Genomic DNA, 21575 nt, shown 5'->3' with positions numbered 1-21575 from the left:
AAACTAAAAGTTAATAAACTGGTTTTCTATTTAGTGCCCAATAAGAGGGTCCACTCACTCGAGGATACTTTCCCGATTCCAGGGCAACCATCTAAAACGACTTTGTCTGTCCTCTCCTGTCGTTCCTGACAGTCCCAACATGCAGTGCCCGCGCTGTAGAGACCAGTACTCCACCGAAGGAGACCTACAGCCCCGTATAATCATTGTTTGTGGTCACAGCTACTGCAAAAGGTGTATCGGAGTACTGAGAAAAGACGACTCTGGCGTTATAACCTGCCCCCAGTGTGGTCAGATGAGCAAGGAGCCTGATGCCCCTAATGTGGCCCTCATGAGTTACATAGCTCTACACACACAGCAGTCCAATCCTGATAAAATTAGGGACGTCGCTGCCCCTAGACAAGCCGTTGTCTGTCAGCATTGTAACAGCAAGGAGGTTCGGTTCGTATGCTACCAGTGCCTCCCGGCCGGATTCAGATTCTGCCAGCATTGCTGTGAGACGGAGCACAGTCGCTCCTTTGGTCCGCTCCGTCACCATAAACCCGTACCAATTGACCAGGTTAAATATGGCGCCGTTCTTCCCGATTGCCCAATTCACCCCAGCCGAGCCTGCGAGTGGTTCTCGTTTGATGAGAATCGCTTCGCATGTGAGGACTGTATGAATGACCCTAGCATCTCGACTGAGAATTACGTTGACATTGAAAGAGCTGTATCTGATGTACGCGATGCCATACCCTCTCTCATGACTAAGGTTTCGACGATGCGTGACCGTTTACAAGTAACACAGAATAAACTTGGAGACCAGCTCGGTAAGATGGATCAGGTGAAGCTCTCGGCTATTGAGAAGGTTAGGATTGATTTTCAGGACTTTGAGATGGCGTTGAGGAAGAGACTGGCTTATGTTGAATCTCAAGTTGAGGAAACTGTGAGTTATTAGCTCTAATGCATACATGTATGCATCTATTGTGAATGTACATGTACACCTTCTCCTTAATGTACTTTTCTTCATTATCAAGCCATAAAGATTTATTGGGGGAATTAAAATCAATTTATTGGATTTTCAGTTTTTTTGAAAAGGCTAAACAGTTGACTGGGTTACACAGTACATGACATCAAGAGCCTTGATGACATGTACATGTACATGTACATGTACATGTACATGTACATGTAGGTTATCATGTTTTTACATACACTGTCTCTCACATTTACCAGCTTAATTGTCAACATACCTTCAATGTGTACTTCTAATTTAGGCTATGATTTACTAATAATAGTAATGAAGGGAAACTTCATTCCTCTTTATTATTTGTTGGAGCTTCATTGCTATTTATTATCTGTTGCACCAAAGGTGTTGTGTACATTAGTGATAGTATAATTGAACTGTGAACACACCTTATAAAAATTCCCTCATAATAGTGTGTAAATAATAATTAGATAATGAGATTTCATATACCACCCACTACAAAGTACACAAGTACATGTTAAAGTTGCTTGAACTCTCACTTGTACAGTACAGTGGTCAATGGTTATAATAATCATTAACTGGAAAATGTTATATTACCACCATGCAAGTACTCACAGTGCAGTCTACTCATGCATCATTAAGCTCTTGTACTTTGTAATTTAATTTTTAACCTTCTCAAGCATGTGATGCTATTTTGAGTAGTAAATATTGGTATGAATAAATCTGCCTCTATCTTTCCTACTTCATTTCCCTCTCTCTCTCTCTCTCTCTCCTCTTTCTTTATCCTTTCACTCAATAGGCAACCAATCAAAAGCATCTAGTGAATGAGCAGATAGAGAGAGTTGAAGTGGCACTAGGCTCTCTCACCACCTCGCTGATACAAGCTAACCTACTCAATCAGATGTATGACTACAGCCTATTGCAGAGGGCATCAAGCGTGTTGGATCAGATGAAAAAACAAGTAGTTGAACTACAAGATGACGATCTCAACGAACCCATGGTGCCCTCAGAGATATCAATATACGTCACACCAGAGTTTCAGACAGCCATCGACGGTCTGGGGCTAGTGGGTGGAGGCCCTTCACCGAAATCCTTCAAGTGCGTGATGGACGGCGGCATCATACAGTTGACGTGGGAGAAACCAGACCAGCATATATTAGAGTATGAGATTATCTGTGATCTCGTGTTCTCTGAGGCAGAGAGCACCAGCCCTGCTATGCGTGACCATTCGTTCCCTCGTCACTACGTCACGGAAGGTCACGACCTCTCAAAGAGGATAGACAACCTTCTCCCTGGGATGAAGTACCGGTTCCGTATACGGAGCCGGAACAAGAGCGGATGGGGCATGTGGAGTCCGTCTATACATGGCATCACACCTTCTTTCCCACTTGAGATAAATTTCAGTGGCAAGATAGTAAAGATCCCCCTTCCTCATGATGGATTGTATCGAATAACAGCCTGCGGAGCTAAAGCAGCCGATGGAGAGAAGAAGAAAGGAGGTAACGGGGCCATCATCGAGGCAACCTTCAAACTAGACAAGAATGAAGTGCTTGAAATTCTAGTCGCTGGCATGTCGACAGTTAAAGGTCCCTGCAGTGGAGGAGGCGGAGGGACTTTTGTGGGCCTCAACGGCCGTCAGGATCTATTGATAGCAGCTGGTGGAGGAGGAGGCACTAGAGGGTATGAGGATGATGATCAGGACGGTAAAGATGCTAGTATAAACCCCAACGGGCTAGGAGGCCAGGGAGAGAAATGGGCCTCTGGTGGCATGGGTGGCAAAGCCGGACGAGACGCATTATGGGAGGGACCCTGCTGGGGATATGGAGGAGCCGGCCAGTTTGAGAACTCAACGTCATCGCAGTCGTTTGTCTCCGGAGGCAAGGCTGGAGAGGGAGGAGGGTTTGGAGGTGGTGGAGCTATTGGAGCTTACGGAGGAGGAGGGGGAGGAGGGTACTCTGGGGGAGGAGGAGGAAGAGGAGGAGGAGGAGGAGGGAGTTATGTCCGCAGTAATGGACTTGACGTAGTGAAGAATATCGGGAACACAGGACACGGGAGCGTCATTATTCAAGTCGTCAAGTCTCCAGCTGAGACTTAATTATTTCACGTTGCTGTGGCAACTCTTATTAATTTTGCATGGTTCTGACATGTTGTGCATAATTATAATTATTATTATTCAGTAATGATTTGGGAGGATTATTAGTTTAATTAATTAATTATGATTACAATTATACTATTAAAAAGTCAAAATTATTAAAAGTAACATGCATGTAGTTTATCATTTACATATGCGCAAAAGTATAAACATTGCATGTTGATATAATTTTTGACAATCAACTGGCATGATCACTTGCAAGTACAATTTTCATTGAAATTGGCTCAGCCCAAAAATTATTTTAAATTATCATTAACAAACATGCATTAAAATGAACATAATACATGATGGTTTGGTTATAATGAATAAAAAAGGATTTGATTGCTAAGTCATGTTGAAGCACACACAAAACATTAGTCCTATATCAACACATAATAATAATAATGTCTGTAATCCTTTAGTAACGGATCGTCCAGTCAGTAAGAGAAAGAGACATCAATGAGGCACCAGCCAATACAGCAACAGCTGCCAAACTTCAAGCGAAACTCAATCAACTGAGCTCTCCTGAAACAGAATACATAACAAGAAAAGAGGAACATACACTTTATGTACATGTATATACATATACACTCAACACAGACACTAGAGGGATCTAGAGAGAGCTAGAGTACGTTAAGTTGCACCACAAAAAAGTGCTAGCATACAGTTAGTAATAGTAGTAAACGTCAGGTAAAAATAACATCAATAAATCACAGACAAGCAGTCATGTCATATTTATTGTATGAGCTGTGTATTCTGTGGACTCCTGTTGTTTGTTGGAGAGGAGCTACCAGACGAACTCTCACTCCTTGGAGTAATGATACCACTCAGTCCTGTCCCGTTAAATATTTCTTTACGTGATATACAAATCAGTGGGTCCTGAGACGAATTGACTCGCTCGATACGAACGTAGCCATCCTTCTCATTGCCCACTCTCTTAGAGACTTGTGTTGCTGTCTTCTTGACATAACTCCCTCCTCCTCCACCTCCTCTCCCTCCTCCTCCTCCAGAGAATCCACCACCTCCTCCTCCTCCATACAGTCCCACTCCTCCACCACCTCCAAAACCACCGTTTTGACCACCTTCGAGCCCTTCAGAATAACACTTGGCTGTTTTAGAGCTTTTAGTGAAGCCAGCTCCGCCACAGCCCCAGCAGGGACCTTGATACCATGAATAGTCAGCGTCTGTACCAGGCAAACCTTCTTTACCTCCCTCCCCGTGTTCATTTCCTCGTCCGTCGATTCCAGAAGTCTCTAAACTAGCGTCATACCCATCCTCATCTTGGTCATCATATCCACGAGTTCCTCCTCCTCCTCCTGCAACAATCAGGAGGTTATCCAGTTTACATTCTCCTAGATTGGAGAGCAACACAAATGTACCACCACCGCCTCCAGAGTGACCCTCGGTCCCCATCTGGGACATCCCACCAACAGCGACTTCAATACGATCGTATGCCTCTAGTTTAAAAACCGCTGATATTATGGCTCCACGTCCACCTTTAAACTTGCCACCATTGGCAGCTTTAGCACCAGCTGCAGTGATGCGGTATTCACCATTCACTGGGACTTTAATGGAGACTTTTTCACCAGTGAATCCCATCTGTACAGGGAACCCATCAAACCGACCTGTAGTGGAGTCACTCCACATCCCCCAACCAGCAATGCTCCTTGATCGCACTCTGAAACGATAGCGACACCCAGGAACAAGATCATTCATGATATGAGCCTGTGCTTTTCCCGACTTAGGGACGACAGCAGGCTGAGACATACCCGCAGATAACAGGCCACTGTTACCAGGACTAGGGGGACGCTCATCAGGTATGTACTCATACTCTACCTCATACTGAGTCACTTCATTATTGTACTGAGGAAGAGACCATGACAACTGAGGCATGGTGGACTGATGGAGTGGAACACGCTGACATAATATGTTCTGAGGGACGGGACCTCCCCCAACTGCTCCATGGGACTTCATCTCTTCCTCCATTTTTCCTCTAAAGAAGAATGGTAGGTCACCAGGTGCAGAGACACTGAATAAGCTGTTGTTATCTTCACCGTGTAAATATACCATGACACCATCCATGACGTGGTTATATCCCCGAAGGAAGTCTTCGTTTGAGCGCTGGAGGAGACTCTTCAGGTGCTCGTGGTGCCCACTTAAAGCATGGGACCTTTCTATAACTTGACTTTTCTGTTGCTCTAGACTTTCCTTGCGATTTCGATACTGTACAAAAGAGAGAGAGACAGAAAGTTATTGTACATTACAAAACAAATATTACAAGGTAACGATGATTTTGCTAACTATCATACTAGCAATAGTACAAAGCTGATGTCATAGATTTTGATTTGTGATAAAGTGTAAAGAAGCCTAAACTTGCAATTAAATTGTAGCAGAACACTTCATCAAGGATGAAGGGGGAGCTATTAGCATAAAGTAAGGACAAAATAAATATTGAAGTCATCACACTAGACCCATTATACAAGTACTTACTTCTTCTTCAACACGTTTCAAAAGCTTCTGTTGCCTCAACTGAAGTGCATCAGCTAGTCTTTGAAACTCACTGGTAATAGCAAGTTTAGCTTCACCAGCAGACTGGACCAGTTTCAACAGAGTCGAGTCCAACTCCTTCTGAGTGTTGTGAAGCTGCTTCATAGTCAAGCTACACTGGTAGTTGTACTTTGCAGCTCGGACTCTCAAGTGTTCGGCTGCGTCAATGACTTGTAGAAAGCTCTGACTCCGCCCGCTCCAATCAGGGTCACTCTGACACTGAAGACAGGCAAAGTGGTTGAGGAGCTCAGAATAATGAGTGGCCACAGTTCCGTTATGTCTGGAGCACATTATGGAGAAATTGTAATCTTTGAGAGGTATACGCTTGTGGAGCTGGACCGGTTTAAAGGAGCGATTGTGTTCCTTTTTATCGCATTCATCACAAAACTTGACACCCATCGGAGAGCAAGACACACATATAATGGTAGGGGGGACTTTAACACAGACTTCGCATAGTTCATCATCTTCCTCCTCTTCTTCCGGTTTATTTTCAATCGCTAACATGTCCAGTATACTATAATTGACCGGTATCCGGGAAACATCGCCGAATGTCACACCTGTCACGGCGGAACAGAAAGGACAGGGTATCCCGTCGTTCCGGAGACACTGCCTGAGACACGAGTGGCAGAAAGTATGGCCGCAGTTAAGAACACGGGGAACACGATCAGCATCCAGTCCATAGTCCAATGTACATATTATACATTCCAAGTAAATACCTTTTAGGACCTGCTACAGTGAAAAAGAAAAGGAACGATAAGTCCCTATACATGATGTACATTATTTAATTAAGCAATGAAGATGCATTGGTGAGCCATAAAAGGTAATTTATTAAACACAATTAGCGTACATGTGTATTAGCATCACAGTAATGATCAGTGCTACGTGTAGATACAGAGAATGATGGAATGGAGCTACAACCATCAATCATGTTAGCAAAGAAGCTACATTGTAGATGTCATACTCAATGTATACACATTGTAAATAATGTCAAATTAATGGGAGTAATAAGGGGAAGAGAAAGTTAAGTATGAGTCAACAAAGAATGACGACAGAGCCCATTACTCCATGCAACAATAACAGATGGATGAGAGTTGCCAGAAAGGAAAATGATACCATACAACATTGTGGGCTGGGCTTTGAATATCAGACACTCCCACTTTCAGAAATCAGAATGCAATCGGTCCTTACTACTTCTGCCCGATACGATAAAGTGGAAGATTGAAGATCACATTGTACACACTATAAAGTATCAATGTGTACTGATGTCACATGACACCCAGGTGTAAAATCATAAGTATCTATGGCTAAATTTACTCTGTACACACCAATGAGCGACTATTGGCTAGCTTAAAGAATATACAGTTATTTAGAGTGAGCTGAGCGCTATTATATATCATACATAATAAGTTCTTTATTGACAAAAAGTTAATACAGACGGTTACGACTACTCTATCATAGACTTACCCCTCCATCACTGTTCTCCATAGTCTCTCTAAGATATGAGACTGGGGTGAGAGCGGCCAAATAACGTATTGACTGAGAGCGTAAATGGCTGAAGAGAAAGGAACAAGAGCAACCCTCAAATCCACCACCCTTTGCCACTTACATTCCAACTAATGCGCATGCGCATTAAGTTCGCATTCAAACCACGCCTTGGTAGTGGGCGGAGTTTTCAAAATTACATTCTTTTACTGCGCATGCTCAGAAAAATAAAGATGGCAGCTTCAATGGAAGTCGCATCTTCTCCGCCTTTGCGTACTCTTTCTCAGCCCGTGGAGACGAAAGATTTGATGAAGAAGAAAGATACTGAAGATCGCTGCCTGGCCGTCCTTACCAGCGGTGGAGATTCTCAAGGAATGAATGCAGCAGTGAGAGCTGTCGTCCGTATTGCTCTGTTCAAAGGGATGAAGCCTTACCTTGTTAATGAAGGCTATAAAGGTCTGGTTGAAGGCGGGGAATTGATCAAGGAGTGCCAGTGGACGGACGTCACTCATACAATGCATAAAGGTGGGACGATAATAGGGACGGCAAGATGTAAAGAGTTTCGCGAGAGATCAGGAAGACTGGACGCAGCAGCAAACCTTGTCAAAGCCAGAATCAACAACCTAGTCATCATCGGAGGAGACGGTAGCCTCACAGGAGCTAACATCTTTAAAGAGGAATGGAAAGGACTCCTGGAGGAACTAGTTAGAAAAGAGAGGATAACGCAAGAGGAAGCAGCCTTGCTTCCTTACCTCAATATAGTTGGACTGGTAGGATCCATTGATAATGATATGTGTGGAACTGATATGACCATCGGTACAGACTCGGCACTCCATCGTATCATAGAAGCAATGGATTGTCTTGTGTCCACTGCCTCCAGTCACCAGAGGACCTTTGTACTGGAGATAATGGGACGGAACTGTGGGTACCTTACCATCATGGCCGGCATAGCCGTGGGGGCTGAATGGGTACTGATACCAGAAAACCCACCCAAGGAAGGCTGGGAGGAAAGCATGTGCGATAAATTAAAGTCGTCTCGAGAAAAAGGAAGGCGACTAAATTTTATCCTAGTCGCTGAGGGGGCCATTGATCAAGAAAACAAAAAAATCACAACGTCTGATGTCAAGAAAGTAATTGATTCAAAGCTAGGGTTTGATACTAGAGTGACTGTATTGGGTCACGTACAACGTGGGGGAAGACCCTCTGCTTACGACCGTATACTGGGCACTAGGATGGGAGCAGCTGCTGTCCAGACCTTGTTTGAAGCAAAGGGGGAGATGGATGCTTTCATGATTGCTATTAGAGGAAATGAGATGACCAAACTGCCTCTGATGTCTTGTGTGGAAACGACAAAGAAGATTGGAAGTGCTCTGAATGAGCGAGACTTCAATCGAATGCAAGAGCTAAGAGGATCCAGCTTTGCTAGAAACATAAAGATACTTAAGAAGCTTGAGGCCTGTCCAACGACCACCTGCAAACCAGAGTCAAGTCCCAGCTCTCCTTCTTACACATTTGCCGTGATGAATGTTGGAGCACCTGCTGGTGGAACCAACAGCTGCACCAGGTCCTTTGTACGCTTCCTATTATACAGTGGACACACTGTACTGGGAATATACAGTGGATTTGATGGGCTAAAGGAGGGAGAGATTAAGAACTTGGACTGGTCTGAAGTTAGTGAGTGGGGGTCAGTTGGTGGGTCTAAACTGGGTACCACACGCACGGTCCCTGATGACAAATCACTTGATGCTATCGCTAAATCCTTAGAGTCTCATGGTATCCAAGGCCTGCTGGTCGTCGGTGGATTTGAAGCGTTTCAATCTCTGATCAAGTTGGAGGAGGGTAGGCGCAAGTATCCAGCACTATGCATCCCCATAGTCCAAGTGGCAGCTACCATAAGCAACAATGTCCCTGGCACCGAGTATAGTCTTGGTTGTGATACTGCTCTGAATGTCATTGTCTCCGCTTGTGACATACTCAAGCAATCGGCCACTGCTAGCAGGAAGCGTGTCTTTGTCGTGGAGACTATGGGGGGCTATTGTGGCTACCTGGCAACAATGGGTGCTCTAGCAGGTGGAGCTGACAGTGCGTACATATTTGAAGAGTCCTTTAATTTAGATCACCTTCGCAAGGATGTGGCTCACATGGTTCACAAGTTTAAAGCTGGTAATTTTGAGAAAGGTATCATCATGCGTAACGAATCCTGCAATAATAACTACACGACTGATTTCATGACGCAGATGCTAGCCGAAGAAGGCAAGGACTACTTTATAGCCAGGAGCAGTGTCTTGGGTCACCTCCAGCAAGGCGATGCACCGAGTCCATTTGATCGTATACTAGGCACTAAGTATGCCTATCAATCCATGAATCACCTGTTGGAATGTATGGAGCGCAGTACCACTAGTGAAGGGAAGGTGTTAGCCACTGGGAGTGATACAATCTGTGTCATGGGTCTAGTTGGAGTGGAGTATAAGCCCACACCAGTCTCTGTTCTAAAGGATAAGTGTGATATGAAGTACAGGATACCTAATGATCAATGGTGGATACAGCTACGTCCTCTAGTCCGTATACTAGCGCGTCATGCTGATAAAAAGTTTCACGGAGAAACTGATATGATTGATGATGACACTCGATCAAAGGAGCCTCATCCTCCTCAGTTCAAAGGATTGTCAATGAATGATGTGAAGCCATTCTTGCCTCCACTACTGGTGTTAGGTGCTATGATTGCTATGACATTTGCTAGACTTAATAACTGGTGACATTTGCATGTATCACTCTCATTTTTATTGTAAGCGGATCTCTCATTATATTATGATAATAATGATTACTTATTATACTTTAGATTTTGAAAACTTTTTAGTAGTTTTTGTGCTACTTTAAATTGCATAGAGCTGTCATTCTATTTATTTGTTAAAATTATAGATTCGTAATAAATTCTATTTATAGAATAATTATATTGGCCATTCGATCAAAGGTGGATTCTTACTTTGCTCAAAAATCAGGCCAAATTCCCTCCCATTGATGAACAAGTGGTTCCAATGTTAATAATAATTATTAAAAGACAGAAGTAGTTCATTATTGTATGGCAACATTATTAATTATTAATATTATTAATTTCTAATAAAAGGAAAAGCTTAAGAGTCAGATTGGTCGGTCGAAGGTCGATACACAGTACCCCTTCTTATTTGACCCCATCCTATCAATCTAATGATAAAAAATAAGAATAATAACAACACACATAACAGTAAGTAATATTGAAAGCATGTGTATCAGGAAACTACTTGGCAGGGGTATATTTATTATAATAGTACTTTATTTTGGTGATTTTACTGTAAAATTGTAATTAGTTATTTTTACTTTGGTAATTTTTATTACTGGGCGTGCACATTAATGATTGGTGGTTTTGCCAATTGCCAAAATAAACTTTGCCAAATGAAAGTGCTATAATGATAGTAAAGCTGCATACCTCCAGTGCTTCTCCACTCTCCTAGAGAGTGCAATCTTTTCTCCTACTTCAGTGCAGACTGGCTGGGTTAAGGCTATCTTGGCCAAATCGGCTTTCACAGCACTGACTTTACCACCAGTGCTAAGCGAGCCAATGTTGACCATTAGCACTTCATTCTTGCTCAACTTTTGAACCTGTTGCAATAAAATAAAATAGTAAGATATATTAATAGTAATATATCTTAATAATAAGATTAATAGTAAGATTTTATAAATATATAAAATAGTAAGAGTCAATAGCAATAATAATAATGTTCTGTAACAATAATATAATAGGTATACATACATGGATGTAAATAATAATAAATTAATAATAATGATGTTCTATAATTGGTATAATAAAATATCAGTATACTAAAAAGACAATACTAAATCCATTACAAACCTTAGCTCCTTTCCTGTCTCCTTCAGTTCTGACTCCTAATAATCGTCTCAAAAGGAAATACGATATTTCTAATTCTACAAATATATCTGGAAGAGCACCCACGGCCCCTAGCACTTGTCCAACAAGTCTGTCAGCTCGGCAAAGAGTTGGATCAATTTTAGTACCTACACCTAGTGGAAACAGAAGACAATATTAATAATAAATATTATTATTTACAATACAATTTTGATCAGAATGAAATATTATATCAGAAAAGATTGTAAAAGTGGAGAATTTTCTCCTTTTCATTTTTGGCAAAATTTGACCAATGACACTGTACTACAGTACAGGGACTTTGGTCCGATTTTGGAGCAACTTTTAAAATTCCTAAAAAATCCAATTTTGATCGGAATCAGCTAAAACTTTCTACACAACATAAGAACATATATATGCATCAGAAAAAATTATAAAAGTGAAGAATTCTCTACTTTTCATTTTCGGCAAAATTTGGCCAATGACACTGTACTATAGTACAGGGACTTTGGTCCAATTTTGGAGCAACTTTAAAAATTCCTAAAAAATCCAATTTTGATCAGAATCAGCTCAAACTTTCTACACAATATAAGAACATGTATGTGCATCAGAAAAAATTATAAAAGTGAAGAATTCTCTACTTTTCATTTTCGGCAAAAATTGGTACCATAGTACAGGGACATCGGCTAAATTTACCTATTAGTCCACCAGGAACAGCATATTGTAGCTCATTTTGTTCGGCAAATAATGAAACTATTCGTGAGAGAATCGGCTGACAGAGTATCTTTCCATCTTGCGTCTTTGATACAATACCAGGGCGAACCTCAATCTCCTCATTAACCTACAAATAATTGTAATAATTAGAGCATACAAATAACAGGACATGATAATTGCTAGTAACAAGTTAAGTTTGCATGCACATGTAGGAGGCTATTACCTTGAGGACTCCTTTAAGGATACTACCACCAGCCACTCCTCCTTTCAACTCATCCACCTCACAACCTGGCTTATTCACATCAAACGATCTGATAACTGTAAAAAATAAAGAATGTATCCTTGTCACAACCATGTCGATAAATATATATATTAAAAAGCTCAGTCTCTACTTAAATGAATATCAACTATGTTTATGCGCATAAATGTACATGTATATTATGTCATGTAGTGTGTTATCATACCTATTAGTCTTGGTTGTGATGTAAAGTCTCTCAGTGGTATTGGTATCTTTTTCACTATATACTCACATACAACTTCAATGTTGTACTTCAGTTGAGCTGATATTGGGACAACAGGTGCACCCTCTGCCACTGTACCTGCATTACATAGACAGACAATACAACAATAAAAATATAATAGTAAATTAGAGTATGGCTAATGATTAATAGTACAAATGACTTGTCCAATATAGAATGTAAAATACGTTATGAAGAAAATGGTCATTTGTTCTTACCTTGGACGAATTTAAGAATCTCTTGATATTGGTCTTTAGCCTGAGTGTCTCTAATGAGATCAATCTTGTTCTGTAATATTATTATGTGCTTTAATTTCATTATCTCTATAGCAGCTAAGTGCTCCGACGTCTGTGGCTGGGGACAGGATTCATTACCAGCTAAAAGACAAAAACGAAACCCATACTAACAACATAACTATACATAAAATTAATATTGACAAACGGCTTGAGACACATAGTATAAGGTGTACCTATTAGGAGCAAGGCAGCATCCATCACAGCTGCTCCATTGAGCATAGTCGCCATGAGAATATCGTGACCAGGACAATCAACAAACGATACGTGACGCAAGAGACGAAAACTTCCCTAGAAATATCAACAAGAACACACTCAAAGCAACAACATATACTAAACAATGCTAAAAGTGTTGTATTACAAAATGAATGTATTTGTGGTGAGCCTATATATAGCTTTACCTTGCAGCCAGGGGTATCACAAGGAAAGACATCAGGTTTATAGCTACTATCAGATCTATAGCATCCTGGTCTTGGACAGTGATCATTATCACACTTGTATATCTAACAGAGTATGGATAAGAAGAGGAATAGGAATAGAAGGACATAAGGGACAGAATAGATGATAAAAATGAGATGAGATTAGAATATCGATGATATATGAATTACCTTAGCATTAGCATAACCAAGTTTAATTGTAATATTTCGAACTAATTCATTCTTAAAACGAACCGTCTAGACAAGACAAAAATATAATGTGCATATATTGCTAAAAGTGAAGTACCTGAACGCCCGAAATAGCCTTAACTACAGTCGATTTACCGTGAGCCACGTGCCCAATGGTGCCAACATTAATGGTAGCCTGGCGACTGATCACCTCAGGAGTCAATGGATTAAGCTCCGATGCTTTCTAAACAAATAGAAATACACTCTATAACCTTTTTTCGAACAGGCTACAATGTTAGTATAGAGACAATGTTAGTATAGGGACAGATTGTTGATAAATTAGCCCTCGAGAGCAAAAACCACACAATGGAATGTTACACGACTCACGAGTTTAGATAAATCTTGTACAGCAAGATGAGACTGCGGGGGAGGAGTAGGAGCAGGAGGGTCCTCTTCTAGACCTCCTGTTGCTCCTGTTTCTACACTCATAATTAAAGAGAGAGAAAGAGAGAGAGAAAAGGAAGATAAAACGAACACGTGGTTAATTGAAACCACGCCTATTAAACCACCCAGATTCAAGAGACACGCCTCTTTAATTAATAATTATAATAATCTCGAGTTATCTTGTCTCTTTCTAGAATCTGCTAGTCTGACACTGTATTCAGCGAGGTATTCAGTGATATTTTGAATTTATCATTGTAATCATGTCGTCTCTGCTACTGTGCTACAATAAAGGATGTGGAAAGAGCTTTACTGAAGAGGAAAACGTAAATGGTATGGGATAATTATTGATTAATTAACATCATTATTTTCAATTTGGACCAAACTATTTAAAAATCATCGATTTCAAGCATTTATCCATGGGCGGAGGGATTTATTATATATATTGCAATACATCATTAATAATAATATATTTGATTATTAATAATTATACGTACATGTAGATGTGTGTACATATCATCCTGGTGTCCCTGTGTTTCATGATGCTATGAAGGTACAGTGACCATTATTTAATTAAAAATATCATATCCCATGTATCACCACTGCTATATCAAGGGATGGTCTTGCTGTAAAAAGAGAAGTACAGATTTTACTGACTTCCTTAACATGCCAGTAAGCTAATGCAGTACCAAGAGAGTGTACCAGAGTCTTCCTCCCTATTCCTTTATCCAGGGATGTACAAAAGGCAAACATAATCCAGTCAAACCGGCAGAACCAGTCAAGACCTCTGAAACACCACTAAAGAAGGGAGAGGTACTATTATTGATTATTATAATTAGTATTTTTTTTCTCATAAAGGTAATAGAGGTGAAGGCACCAATGCCTAAACCTAAAGTACCGATTGAGAGACCTTCGTAAGTACCTCACTCATACGTGTGACATATATGTACACGTACATTCACTATTATTATTATTATCATCATTATTATTATTATTATTATCATCATTATTATTATTATTATTATCAGAGAGGATGAGCCACAAATTGAATTAAAAGTCTCAGTATCCAGTTCATTAAAGTCAGCACTGGCAAGGCTCAAAGTATCCGAACAAGAAACTAATAGTAATAATACTGCTGGGACAGAAGAAGAGGCAAAAGGCAAGTGGATTATAAGATAATATTAATAGTATATGAACATGAATGTCATTACCTTTATACCGAACATGATGTACAAGTAGCAATTTTATTGCATTTTTTATTATTTTCAAGGATCAGAGGATGACGAGATTCTTATTGGAACACAATGTAAACATGGTGGATGTCAGGCTGTAAGCTGTACCTCTTCAAAACTTCCCTATTATTATTTATCTCTCTCCTTGTAGACATACTTAGGTCCTGATAGTAACTTGAGTGACTGTCAATATCACCCAGGGGTGCCAATATTTCATGAAGGGTTAGTGAATACAACCTCATTTCCTATATACCTTCACTTTGATGTACATGTACATGTAGTTACAAGTTATGGTCTTGCTGTCAAAAGAGGACATCAGATTTTAATGAGTTTCTAAGACAAGAAGGTTGCAAAGCTGGCAACCACCTCTGGAAGGTAAACAATCTCTTGATAAGTTGATATGATTCTCTCTTTGTCTTTTGCCTTTCTTCTTTTTATTTCAGGCTAACGGTGTTGAGAAACCTACTCGGTTAGTAGCATAATGTACATGTAGTCATGGTTACATGATGGTCTTATTATATTGTAGTTGTGATTGGCATCAAACAGGATCACAAATAATAATCTCAGTATTTTCAAAGTGCTCAGTACCTGAAGCATGTCACTTTACTGCTAATAAGACATTAGTAAGATGTTGAGCATTACTAATATCCTATTGCCCTTCATGTTACTGCCTTCCCCTTAGGTAAATGCAGTCATATCTTATGAAGGAGGTAAAAGAACATTTCAAAAGACATGGAAACTAGAAGGAGTAAGTATGCTTTGATACTCATTCCTGCTACGCATGACCTCCACTAGGTAATTGACCCGGAGAAGAGTAAAGTGGAGCTATTAGGAACAAAAGCTGAAATCAAACTTAGGAAATTTGATGGGACGCCATGGAAGTATTTGGAATTGAGAGCGGCACCGGTTCCAAAGAAAACCGACAACAATGATGAATCCAATGACGAACCAAATGACAATTGAAAAAAATAATGACAATATTATTTAAAATTGAAATAACAATTATGACCATTTTGAGAAAACGTGTGAATGGGCTAAGGTGTAAGGAATGAAGTGTTTAATGAATTAACAGTATAACTTATAGAGCATCCATGAGGCTTAGGAGATCATCACCTTTATCAGTAACACTTACTGTTGTCTTCTCGTCAAAATCATCAATTATTAATTTCATCTCAGATGACTACAATACAGTTAATTTTCAATATCAATGCTGGATGGTATTACATAGTTTATTATACTCACCTTGCAGTCTGATATCTTAACAGTAGTACCACTATCACTGCAATAAGAAATCAGATACTGATACACATGCACTCCTTGTCAATTATATTACTACCTTTTCTGTGTTACTGATTTGGCCTTGGTTGTGTTTGCTCCTGGCTTTTTAGCAGGTTCTTTATCTTCATCATCTTCAAACAGTGTCAGTTTGAATGATTTTGTAGTAGACGGTGAGTTTTGGAAGCCAATCAAGAGGTGCTGCAGTAAGTCCAGCTCACCATAACCTGAAGAGGTTTCCTCTTCATCCTGTGCACAATACATAATACAACATTAACTTTATCATTATTATCATTACCATCTTCCCAAGTCTATCGGATAGTGCTGCATCGATTGATCGAACTCTCTGTCTCTTTTCATTGCCATACCTAAAAGTATCATACTCTAATGGTTGAAGGGCCAGAGTACAATCCCGGCCCTTATTGACGCTAACAATGTGGTAACTGGCACTAATTATTTCAATAATTTAATTTAGCTCAAAAAATGCATGCATTTATTTTTCATTACAAATTGACGTTGGGGAACATTCTCCTATCTCCGATGAAATCGAGCGATCCTTCCTTCTCAATTCTATAGTACTTCACGGACAATGAGACCGTTTCCGACTTTTGGTCTTTCTGAAGGTAAGTGATCTTTCCGGGCATCTCACAACCGAATGGTACAGTCCCACCGTGAGGCAACACAAACCGTCCTGTTGGCAGCTGGATATGACGAGTCAAAAATATAGACACCTATAGCACGTAGATTTGCAAATACCTGTTTGTCATTATAATAGTAATTACCTTTTTATGCGAATCTTGCAAGAAGTTAAGTATAGTGTGCCTCACTAGTTCCAATTGAGCTGAGCTCATCTTTTCTTTATAAAATTCCACGCACTGAGCAAACATGGTGTTGACCATGTCCACGAAATACTGGACTTCATCAATATGGAGCCGAATGTCATCAAGATGAGACAGGGTTAGCATCAGGAGCTCGTGGCCCGACTTGCAAGTAAATACCTTGTACTTGAAAGCCATCAGCATCAAGTCAAACAACTAGAGAGGGAAAGAGAGTTCATATTGTGGGTGGGAACTGCCAAGGAAAGTTGAATTACATGCAGGCTCTACTGATATGTGCAGATTTGGGTAGAGTTGATGCAAATGTGCAAAGATAAAGTAGATCTACTGGATTCTTTTATTGGAATTATCTAGTATTATTAAAAAATGCATTACTTTGTCCATGGCATCTGGACTAAGTTTCATTATGGAGCCATGAGCTAGCTTTGTGAATGTTGTCTTGAGCCGTTTCTTGCTCATCAGAGGCTGAGGAGTGAAGAGAGTAGAAAGGACAGAGTCGTGGAGAAAGTGATTTATGATGTCCTTGAGTACTGCAAGAGAAAAAAATACAACGACTGCTTTTTATTTTGTTGAACAACCTTTTCTTTGTTTTTCTCCTGGTACAGCTTGAGCCTCTAGTCTTTGCTGCAGTATGATGATCATTTCTCCTCCAAGATTAAGATAAAGACATGGTAAAGTGAAGAGAGACATCTTGTTGATTTGTGGTGTGTTTCTCTGGATACACCACACCCACTGCCCACAGCTAAAAATCAAGCCCACACCTGTAATATAATCACTGTGCAGGATTTCTTTCAATACATGTACTTCACAAAATAGTTTACCATTCTCTCAAAATAACAGTTTTAATGTGTACATGTATAGTGTACTGTGCATAATAATTATTTGTAGTGTGGTGCAGTTGATGCGCATAGAAAGAAAGTCAATCAATAAAATCACAAAAATTATAATTGCCATAGATATTAGACTAAATGAATTACTCTAATATCTATTAATTACTATAATATCTAATTCATTTTACTCTATTAGACTATCTATGGTAATTGCATAGATAATCATGAGATAATCATAGTTTTATTATCTAATATCTATGAGATAATAAAGTAATTATGACCACACCCACATATTTCTACTATGCTCTCGGGGGAGGGTAGACTCAATTTTTGAGTCTAAAAATTGAGTTTGGCCCCGCGAGACTGACTATAGATCAGCCGGCCAGGTAATCTCAATCTCATATGCTGCTTTCTATGTTTCTTCACTAACTAATTATTGCTAAAGTAAGACTATTTTTATTACATCTCGAATACTTTTAAATTACAACTAGATCTATTGTAATTGTTTATAACATGCAAAATAAAGGGGTAGTACTAGTAGTAAAAGTACCAAACCAGAAACGGAAAGAAACCAGAATAGAAACAATAACTAGGGGACTATTAACATAATAGGAGACTCCTAACATAGTTAGAAGACTGCTAACATGACTAGGGGACTTCCAACATGAGTACAAGACTTCCAACGTAACTAGGGGATGCTCTAAAATAAGAAAAACCCTAAACCCAATGATCTGAGGGACTCCTAAAATAACTAGGGGACTCCTAACAGAAATAAAATTACATTGGGAGATTGCTGTTTTGGCATTTCTTTCTGTTTCTGGTTTCTTTCATTTCTACTAGTTTTACTAATACCACCCCAAAAGGGAAGCAACCAATGGTCCAACACCTTGGGGGACTAGGGGGACCATTTTAAGAGTTAGAAGTTCATTAAATCCAATGTATTGGAACTGCTACTATATATCCTGAGGCGTCCTTATTTTGGACTGGCCACAATAATAGATTTGTCTGGCTGTAATATGAGTGGCTCATATGGGCTGATTTATCACCACTTCAAGAATATTTGTTCAGTCCTATATGCAGTGATATAGGCCTACTTTTTCACTTTCCAGTACTTGACAATACTATTATTGTACATGTAACAGTATAAAAACATAATCAATGAATTGGGCTAGTCCCAGGGAAAACACCCTATTTTAATAATAATATTCATGCATCTTTTTGGCTTAGTTATGCTTTCATATTTGTGTAGGTTTAACCAATAAGAATGTCAGATGAATTAAAAGAGTTCTTTCATCAGCATGGCATTGTACTGAGTCCTCATAGCCCTCTACATGAGAAATTAGTAGTTGAATATGGAGTTGAAAAAGTGTCAGACATTTCTTTACTAACAGAACAGGAGTTGAGACAGGCTGGTAAGCACTAGTATATTTCTCTGGCATGCTTGTTAGGCACACCATGCACTTGTTAGCTTTGTGTATCATAATAATAGTAATGCAGCTTTCATATAAAAATTTGAGATGGGAATTTTGTAGGTCTCAACAAAATACAAAGTAGAAAACTGCTTTGTGACTCTAAGCCTACCACATTGCAGTCAGCAGCTCCTGGTACCACATTGCAGTCAGCAGTTCCTGGGCTTACTGAATCGCTAAAGTTGGACTACAAATCATCTAGACCATTCTCACCTTTACTAAAAACTGCACGATTCAAAATCAACTATGTTTTATGCATTGAGATGTTCGTTGTTAACCAGGAAGAGCATAGTCTGGCTTTAGAGCCTGAACGAGACACAATGGATTTCCTTATAAAACAGATTTGTAGCATACATAATTTGCCTGATGTTCTGACATTGGAACTGTATCAAAAGAATGGAACTCCCTTAAATGTCAATGAATACACTCTGTCATGTAAGCTATAATGTATGTATAGATGAATTATTGGATATTTTTGTTAGTCACACTAGAGAAATGGAAGATAAAGAATGATGACTCTTTTTATGTACTCCCTCGAAGGAGAGAGCAGCCATCCTGGATCTTACCTGAGCCACTTAATGATATTGGTATAGACCCTATGCAAGGTACTAGCTCTTTTTGTAGCATGAACCATGCAATGGCTTTACTATGATAGGTCAAAATACCCTTAAAATTTTGAGTGAGGTCTTTGGACACTTCTCCATTCAAGTGAATTTTCCAAATCTCACAGTTGAAGTGATCCTTCAAAAGGCTTCAAGAGTAATAAATGTACCATCACGATATTTAAAGATATATAGCAGGTTTTTATTACTTAGATTATTATATGTATTAATGCACATACTTTTGTGCAGTTTAGGAAATATGGTTGCAATGAAGGATGAGGATTTATCACAAATTGTTGATGGTCAAGAGCTCATTTTACGTCTGGGAGAAATTTACTCTGCTAGAATTGAATTTGGAAAGTCAAGCTATATTCCTGTGACTGAGCAAACTGAAAAAGGTTTGGCAAAGTTTTACTCTATTTTGAAATACCTGGTAAGTATGATTATGAATCTAGTTTAACTATTATTTTATTTAGACAATTGGTTCTGATATCACTAGATCTAGTATTGTGGCAATTGTTTTCAAGCTGACAGGCTGTGTTCCTCTTGTTGCAGCTCTTCATACTTTTTTGATTTATCATTCTTTTTCGCATTTGTCACAAATTGTGAGGATAAGCATTTTTGATATTGGTTGATTGTGATTTATTTTAGGCCATTTTGTTTGAAGGATTTTATCATTTGTCAAAGGCACTTTTGAAGTATTTCTGCAATGGTAAGCTACATTAACATTTCTATCTTTGGAAAGAGCGTGTATGTCTCAACCTCTTCAGCATTAGTATTCAGTAAAATAATATAGTGCTGTTGTATTATAGTAATAGTAATGTATTATTTTATTATTTTCATTTTAGTAACTATTGAAAAGACATTTGAATTCTTGGATTATATTTTTGGATTGATAATAAAACTTTCTAAGGTTCAGAGTAATTTGTCTTAATTATTCTATTATGAACTCTTAATTATATTTTAGACAACTAGTAGCAATGATCATTTGTCATTTAAAGTCATCCGTCTCAGGTGTCCAATTACTGCACACAAAATAATTGAACCTGTTATGGTCTTAAAAAATGAGTCATCTTATGAGAAAGGTGCTGCACTTGCTAAACTTGAAAGTATGTTGACTTTTAAAAATAACTATTGCTATTGTTACAATTATATATTTTTTAATATTTTAGGAAATGAAGCATTACCTGAGTGTTCAGTTTCTGTTGACGAAGGAAATTTAATTCCTGATGATCATATGCAGCATCTTCTCATTGCTTTCTCATTTAGCAAAATACTAGATATTCAAGTTTGTGAAACTGTCTCTGAGGACAAAATGTAACTATCATAGCAATATTGTATATAGTGGTATATATTTTTTAGGCGGATATCTCCATTAATAGCACCTTGTACATGGAAAGAGTTTAAAAAAAGTTTGACTTATTTGAAAATTGTCCCTCCTAATAGTTCTTCTAGTAAAAGAGTGACTTACACAAGCGAAGGTAAGTCACATTGTTCTCTCATGAAGAAAATTCTACATTTTTGTAGGGTACTTGACTGTTTTCATTGAAATTTCAAAATCTTCTGAATTAGGACGCATATTTTATGATCCAATCACTGGCAAAAATAATACCTATACTGAGCAACAATTAGAAGTTTTTGCTACCAAGTTAGCTATAAATTAATCATAAATAATGCATCTATCAATAATTATAGCAAAAAATTGAAAGATGTATCCCACAATGTGGTGGATTTTCTCCAT

At 39.0% G+C, this 21575-nt stretch overlaps 6 protein-coding genes across 7 annotated transcripts; 3 read left to right on the top strand and 3 right to left on the bottom strand.

The window, feature by feature from the left end:
- The first annotated feature begins 34 nt into the window (after positions 1-34).
- On the top strand, positions 35-3186 carry LOC109581577 (uncharacterized). The gene is made up of 2 exons (XM_019995837.1): positions 35-922; positions 1761-3186. The coding sequence occupies exons 1-2, from the start codon at positions 140-142 to the stop codon at positions 3054-3056; spliced, it is 2079 nt and encodes a 692-aa protein (XP_019851396.1). The 5' UTR covers positions 35-139; the 3' UTR covers positions 3057-3186.
- A 118-nt stretch (positions 3187-3304) lies between these two features.
- Positions 3305-7251, bottom strand: LOC109581576 (E3 ubiquitin-protein ligase Midline-1-like). Of its 2 annotated transcripts, none has more exons than XM_019995834.1 (3): positions 7104-7251; positions 5583-6368; positions 3305-5315 (listed from the first exon to the last, which is right to left on the bottom strand). In XM_019995834.1, the coding sequence occupies exons 1-3, from the start codon at positions 7122-7124 to the stop codon at positions 3828-3830; spliced, it is 2295 nt and encodes a 764-aa protein (XP_019851393.1). In that variant the 5' UTR covers positions 7125-7251; the 3' UTR covers positions 3305-3827. The 2 variants fall into 2 exon arrangements, with proteins under 2 accessions (XP_019851393.1, XP_019851395.1); XM_019995836.1 differs by having other exon boundaries at positions 5583-6365.
- Positions 7252-7334: 83 nt separating this feature from the next.
- Positions 7335-10057, top strand: LOC100634020 (ATP-dependent 6-phosphofructokinase, muscle type-like). Its single transcript, XM_003386199.3, has one exon. The coding sequence runs from the start codon at positions 7337-7339 to the stop codon at positions 9875-9877; it is 2541 nt and encodes an 846-aa protein (XP_003386247.2). The 5' UTR covers positions 7335-7336; the 3' UTR covers positions 9878-10057.
- A 112-nt stretch (positions 10058-10169) lies between these two features.
- Positions 10170-13706, bottom strand: LOC100632493 (eukaryotic translation initiation factor 2 subunit 3, Y-linked-like). Its single transcript, XM_003386187.3, has 12 exons — positions 13537-13706; positions 13268-13393; positions 13153-13218; positions 12946-13047; positions 12721-12835; positions 12470-12628; positions 12198-12332; positions 11957-12051; positions 11716-11860; positions 11008-11177; positions 10585-10757; positions 10170-10322 (listed from the first exon to the last, which is right to left on the bottom strand). The coding sequence occupies exons 1-12, from the start codon at positions 13636-13638 to the stop codon at positions 10253-10255; spliced, it is 1458 nt and encodes a 485-aa protein (XP_003386235.1). The 5' UTR covers positions 13639-13706; the 3' UTR covers positions 10170-10252.
- Positions 13707-13742: 36 nt separating this feature from the next.
- On the top strand, positions 13743-15844 carry LOC100632368 (cysteine and histidine-rich domain-containing protein 1-like). Its single transcript, XM_019995833.1, has 13 exons — positions 13743-13923; positions 14094-14143; positions 14206-14262; positions 14323-14403; positions 14449-14504; positions 14619-14749; positions 14861-14919; positions 14974-15044; positions 15104-15197; positions 15266-15291; positions 15349-15445; positions 15505-15570; positions 15618-15844. The coding sequence occupies exons 1-13, from the start codon at positions 13854-13856 to the stop codon at positions 15783-15785; spliced, it is 1026 nt and encodes a 341-aa protein (XP_019851392.1). The 5' UTR covers positions 13743-13853; the 3' UTR covers positions 15786-15844.
- Positions 15782-17672, bottom strand: LOC100633893 (protein OSCP1-like). The gene is made up of 8 exons (XM_003386198.3): positions 17512-17672; positions 17309-17463; positions 16880-17131; positions 16605-16828; positions 16396-16465; positions 16159-16346; positions 16065-16101; positions 15782-16002 (listed from the first exon to the last, which is right to left on the bottom strand). The coding sequence occupies exons 1-8, from the start codon at positions 17621-17623 to the stop codon at positions 15901-15903; spliced, it is 1140 nt and encodes a 379-aa protein (XP_003386246.1). The 5' UTR covers positions 17624-17672; the 3' UTR covers positions 15782-15900.
- Between the last annotated feature and the right edge of the window lie 3903 nt (positions 17673-21575).

This window comes from Amphimedon queenslandica, unplaced genomic scaffold (genome assembly GCF_000090795.2).
Source record: "Amphimedon queenslandica unplaced genomic scaffold, v1.1 AMPQUscaffold_13433, whole genome shotgun sequence".
Taxonomy (NCBI): Eukaryota; Metazoa; Porifera; class Demospongiae; order Haplosclerida; family Niphatidae; genus Amphimedon; species Amphimedon queenslandica.
This window is presented reverse-complemented; position numbering and strand designations above follow the sequence as displayed.

Excerpts from the sequence above, each read along its gene's own strand:
- LOC109581577 (XM_019995837.1), top strand. The coding sequence starts at position 140 with ATGCAGTGCCCGCGCTGTAGAGACCAGTACTCCACCGAAGGAGACCTA. Across the intron at positions 923-1,760 it reads AATCTCAAGTTGAGGAAACT|GCAACCAATCAAAAGCATCT; the intron begins GTGAGTTATTAG and ends TTCACTCAATAG.
- LOC109581576 (XM_019995834.1), bottom strand. The coding sequence starts at position 7,124 with ATGGAGAACAGTGATGGAGGG. Across the intron at positions 6,369-7,103 it reads TGGAGAACAGTGATGGAGGG|CAGGTCCTAAAAGGTATTTA; the intron begins GTAAGTCTATGA and ends TTTTCACTGTAG. Across the intron at positions 5,316-5,582 it reads TGAAACGTGTTGAAGAAGAA|TATCGAAATCGCAAGGAAAG; the intron begins GTAAGTACTTGT and ends TCTTTTGTACAG.
- LOC100634020 (XM_003386199.3), top strand. The coding sequence starts at position 7,337 with ATGCTCAGAAAAATAAAGATGGCAGCTTCAATGGAAGTCGCATCTTCT.
- LOC100632493 (XM_003386187.3), bottom strand. The coding sequence starts at position 13,638 with ATGAGTGTAGAAACAGGAGCAACAGGAGGTCTAGAAGAGGACCCTCCT. Across the intron at positions 13,394-13,536 it reads TACAAGATTTATCTAAACTC|AAAGCATCGGAGCTTAATCC; the intron begins GTGAGTCGTGTA and ends CTATTTGTTTAG. Across the intron at positions 12,333-12,469 it reads GATTCTTAAATTCGTCCAAG|GTACAGTGGCAGAGGGTGCA; the intron begins GTAAGAACAAAT and ends TATGTAATGCAG.
- LOC100632368 (XM_019995833.1), top strand. The coding sequence starts at position 13,854 with ATGTCGTCTCTGCTACTGTGCTACAATAAAGGATGTGGAAAGAGCTTT. Across the intron at positions 14,144-14,205 it reads TGTTTCATGATGCTATGAAG|GGATGGTCTTGCTGTAAAAA; the intron begins GTACAGTGACCA and ends TGCTATATCAAG. Across the intron at positions 15,446-15,504 it reads TTACTGCTAATAAGACATTA|GTAAATGCAGTCATATCTTA; the intron begins GTAAGATGTTGA and ends CCTTCCCCTTAG.
- LOC100633893 (XM_003386198.3), bottom strand. The coding sequence starts at position 17,623 with ATGTCTCTCTTCACTTTACCATGTCTTTATCTTAATCTTGGAGGAGAA. Across the intron at positions 17,132-17,308 it reads GTCCAGATGCCATGGACAAA|TTGTTTGACTTGATGCTGAT; the intron begins GTAATGCATTTT and ends TTCCCTCTCTAG. Across the intron at positions 16,829-16,879 it reads TGCAAGATTCGCATAAAAAG|GTGTCTATATTTTTGACTCG; the intron begins GTAATTACTATT and ends TACGTGCTATAG.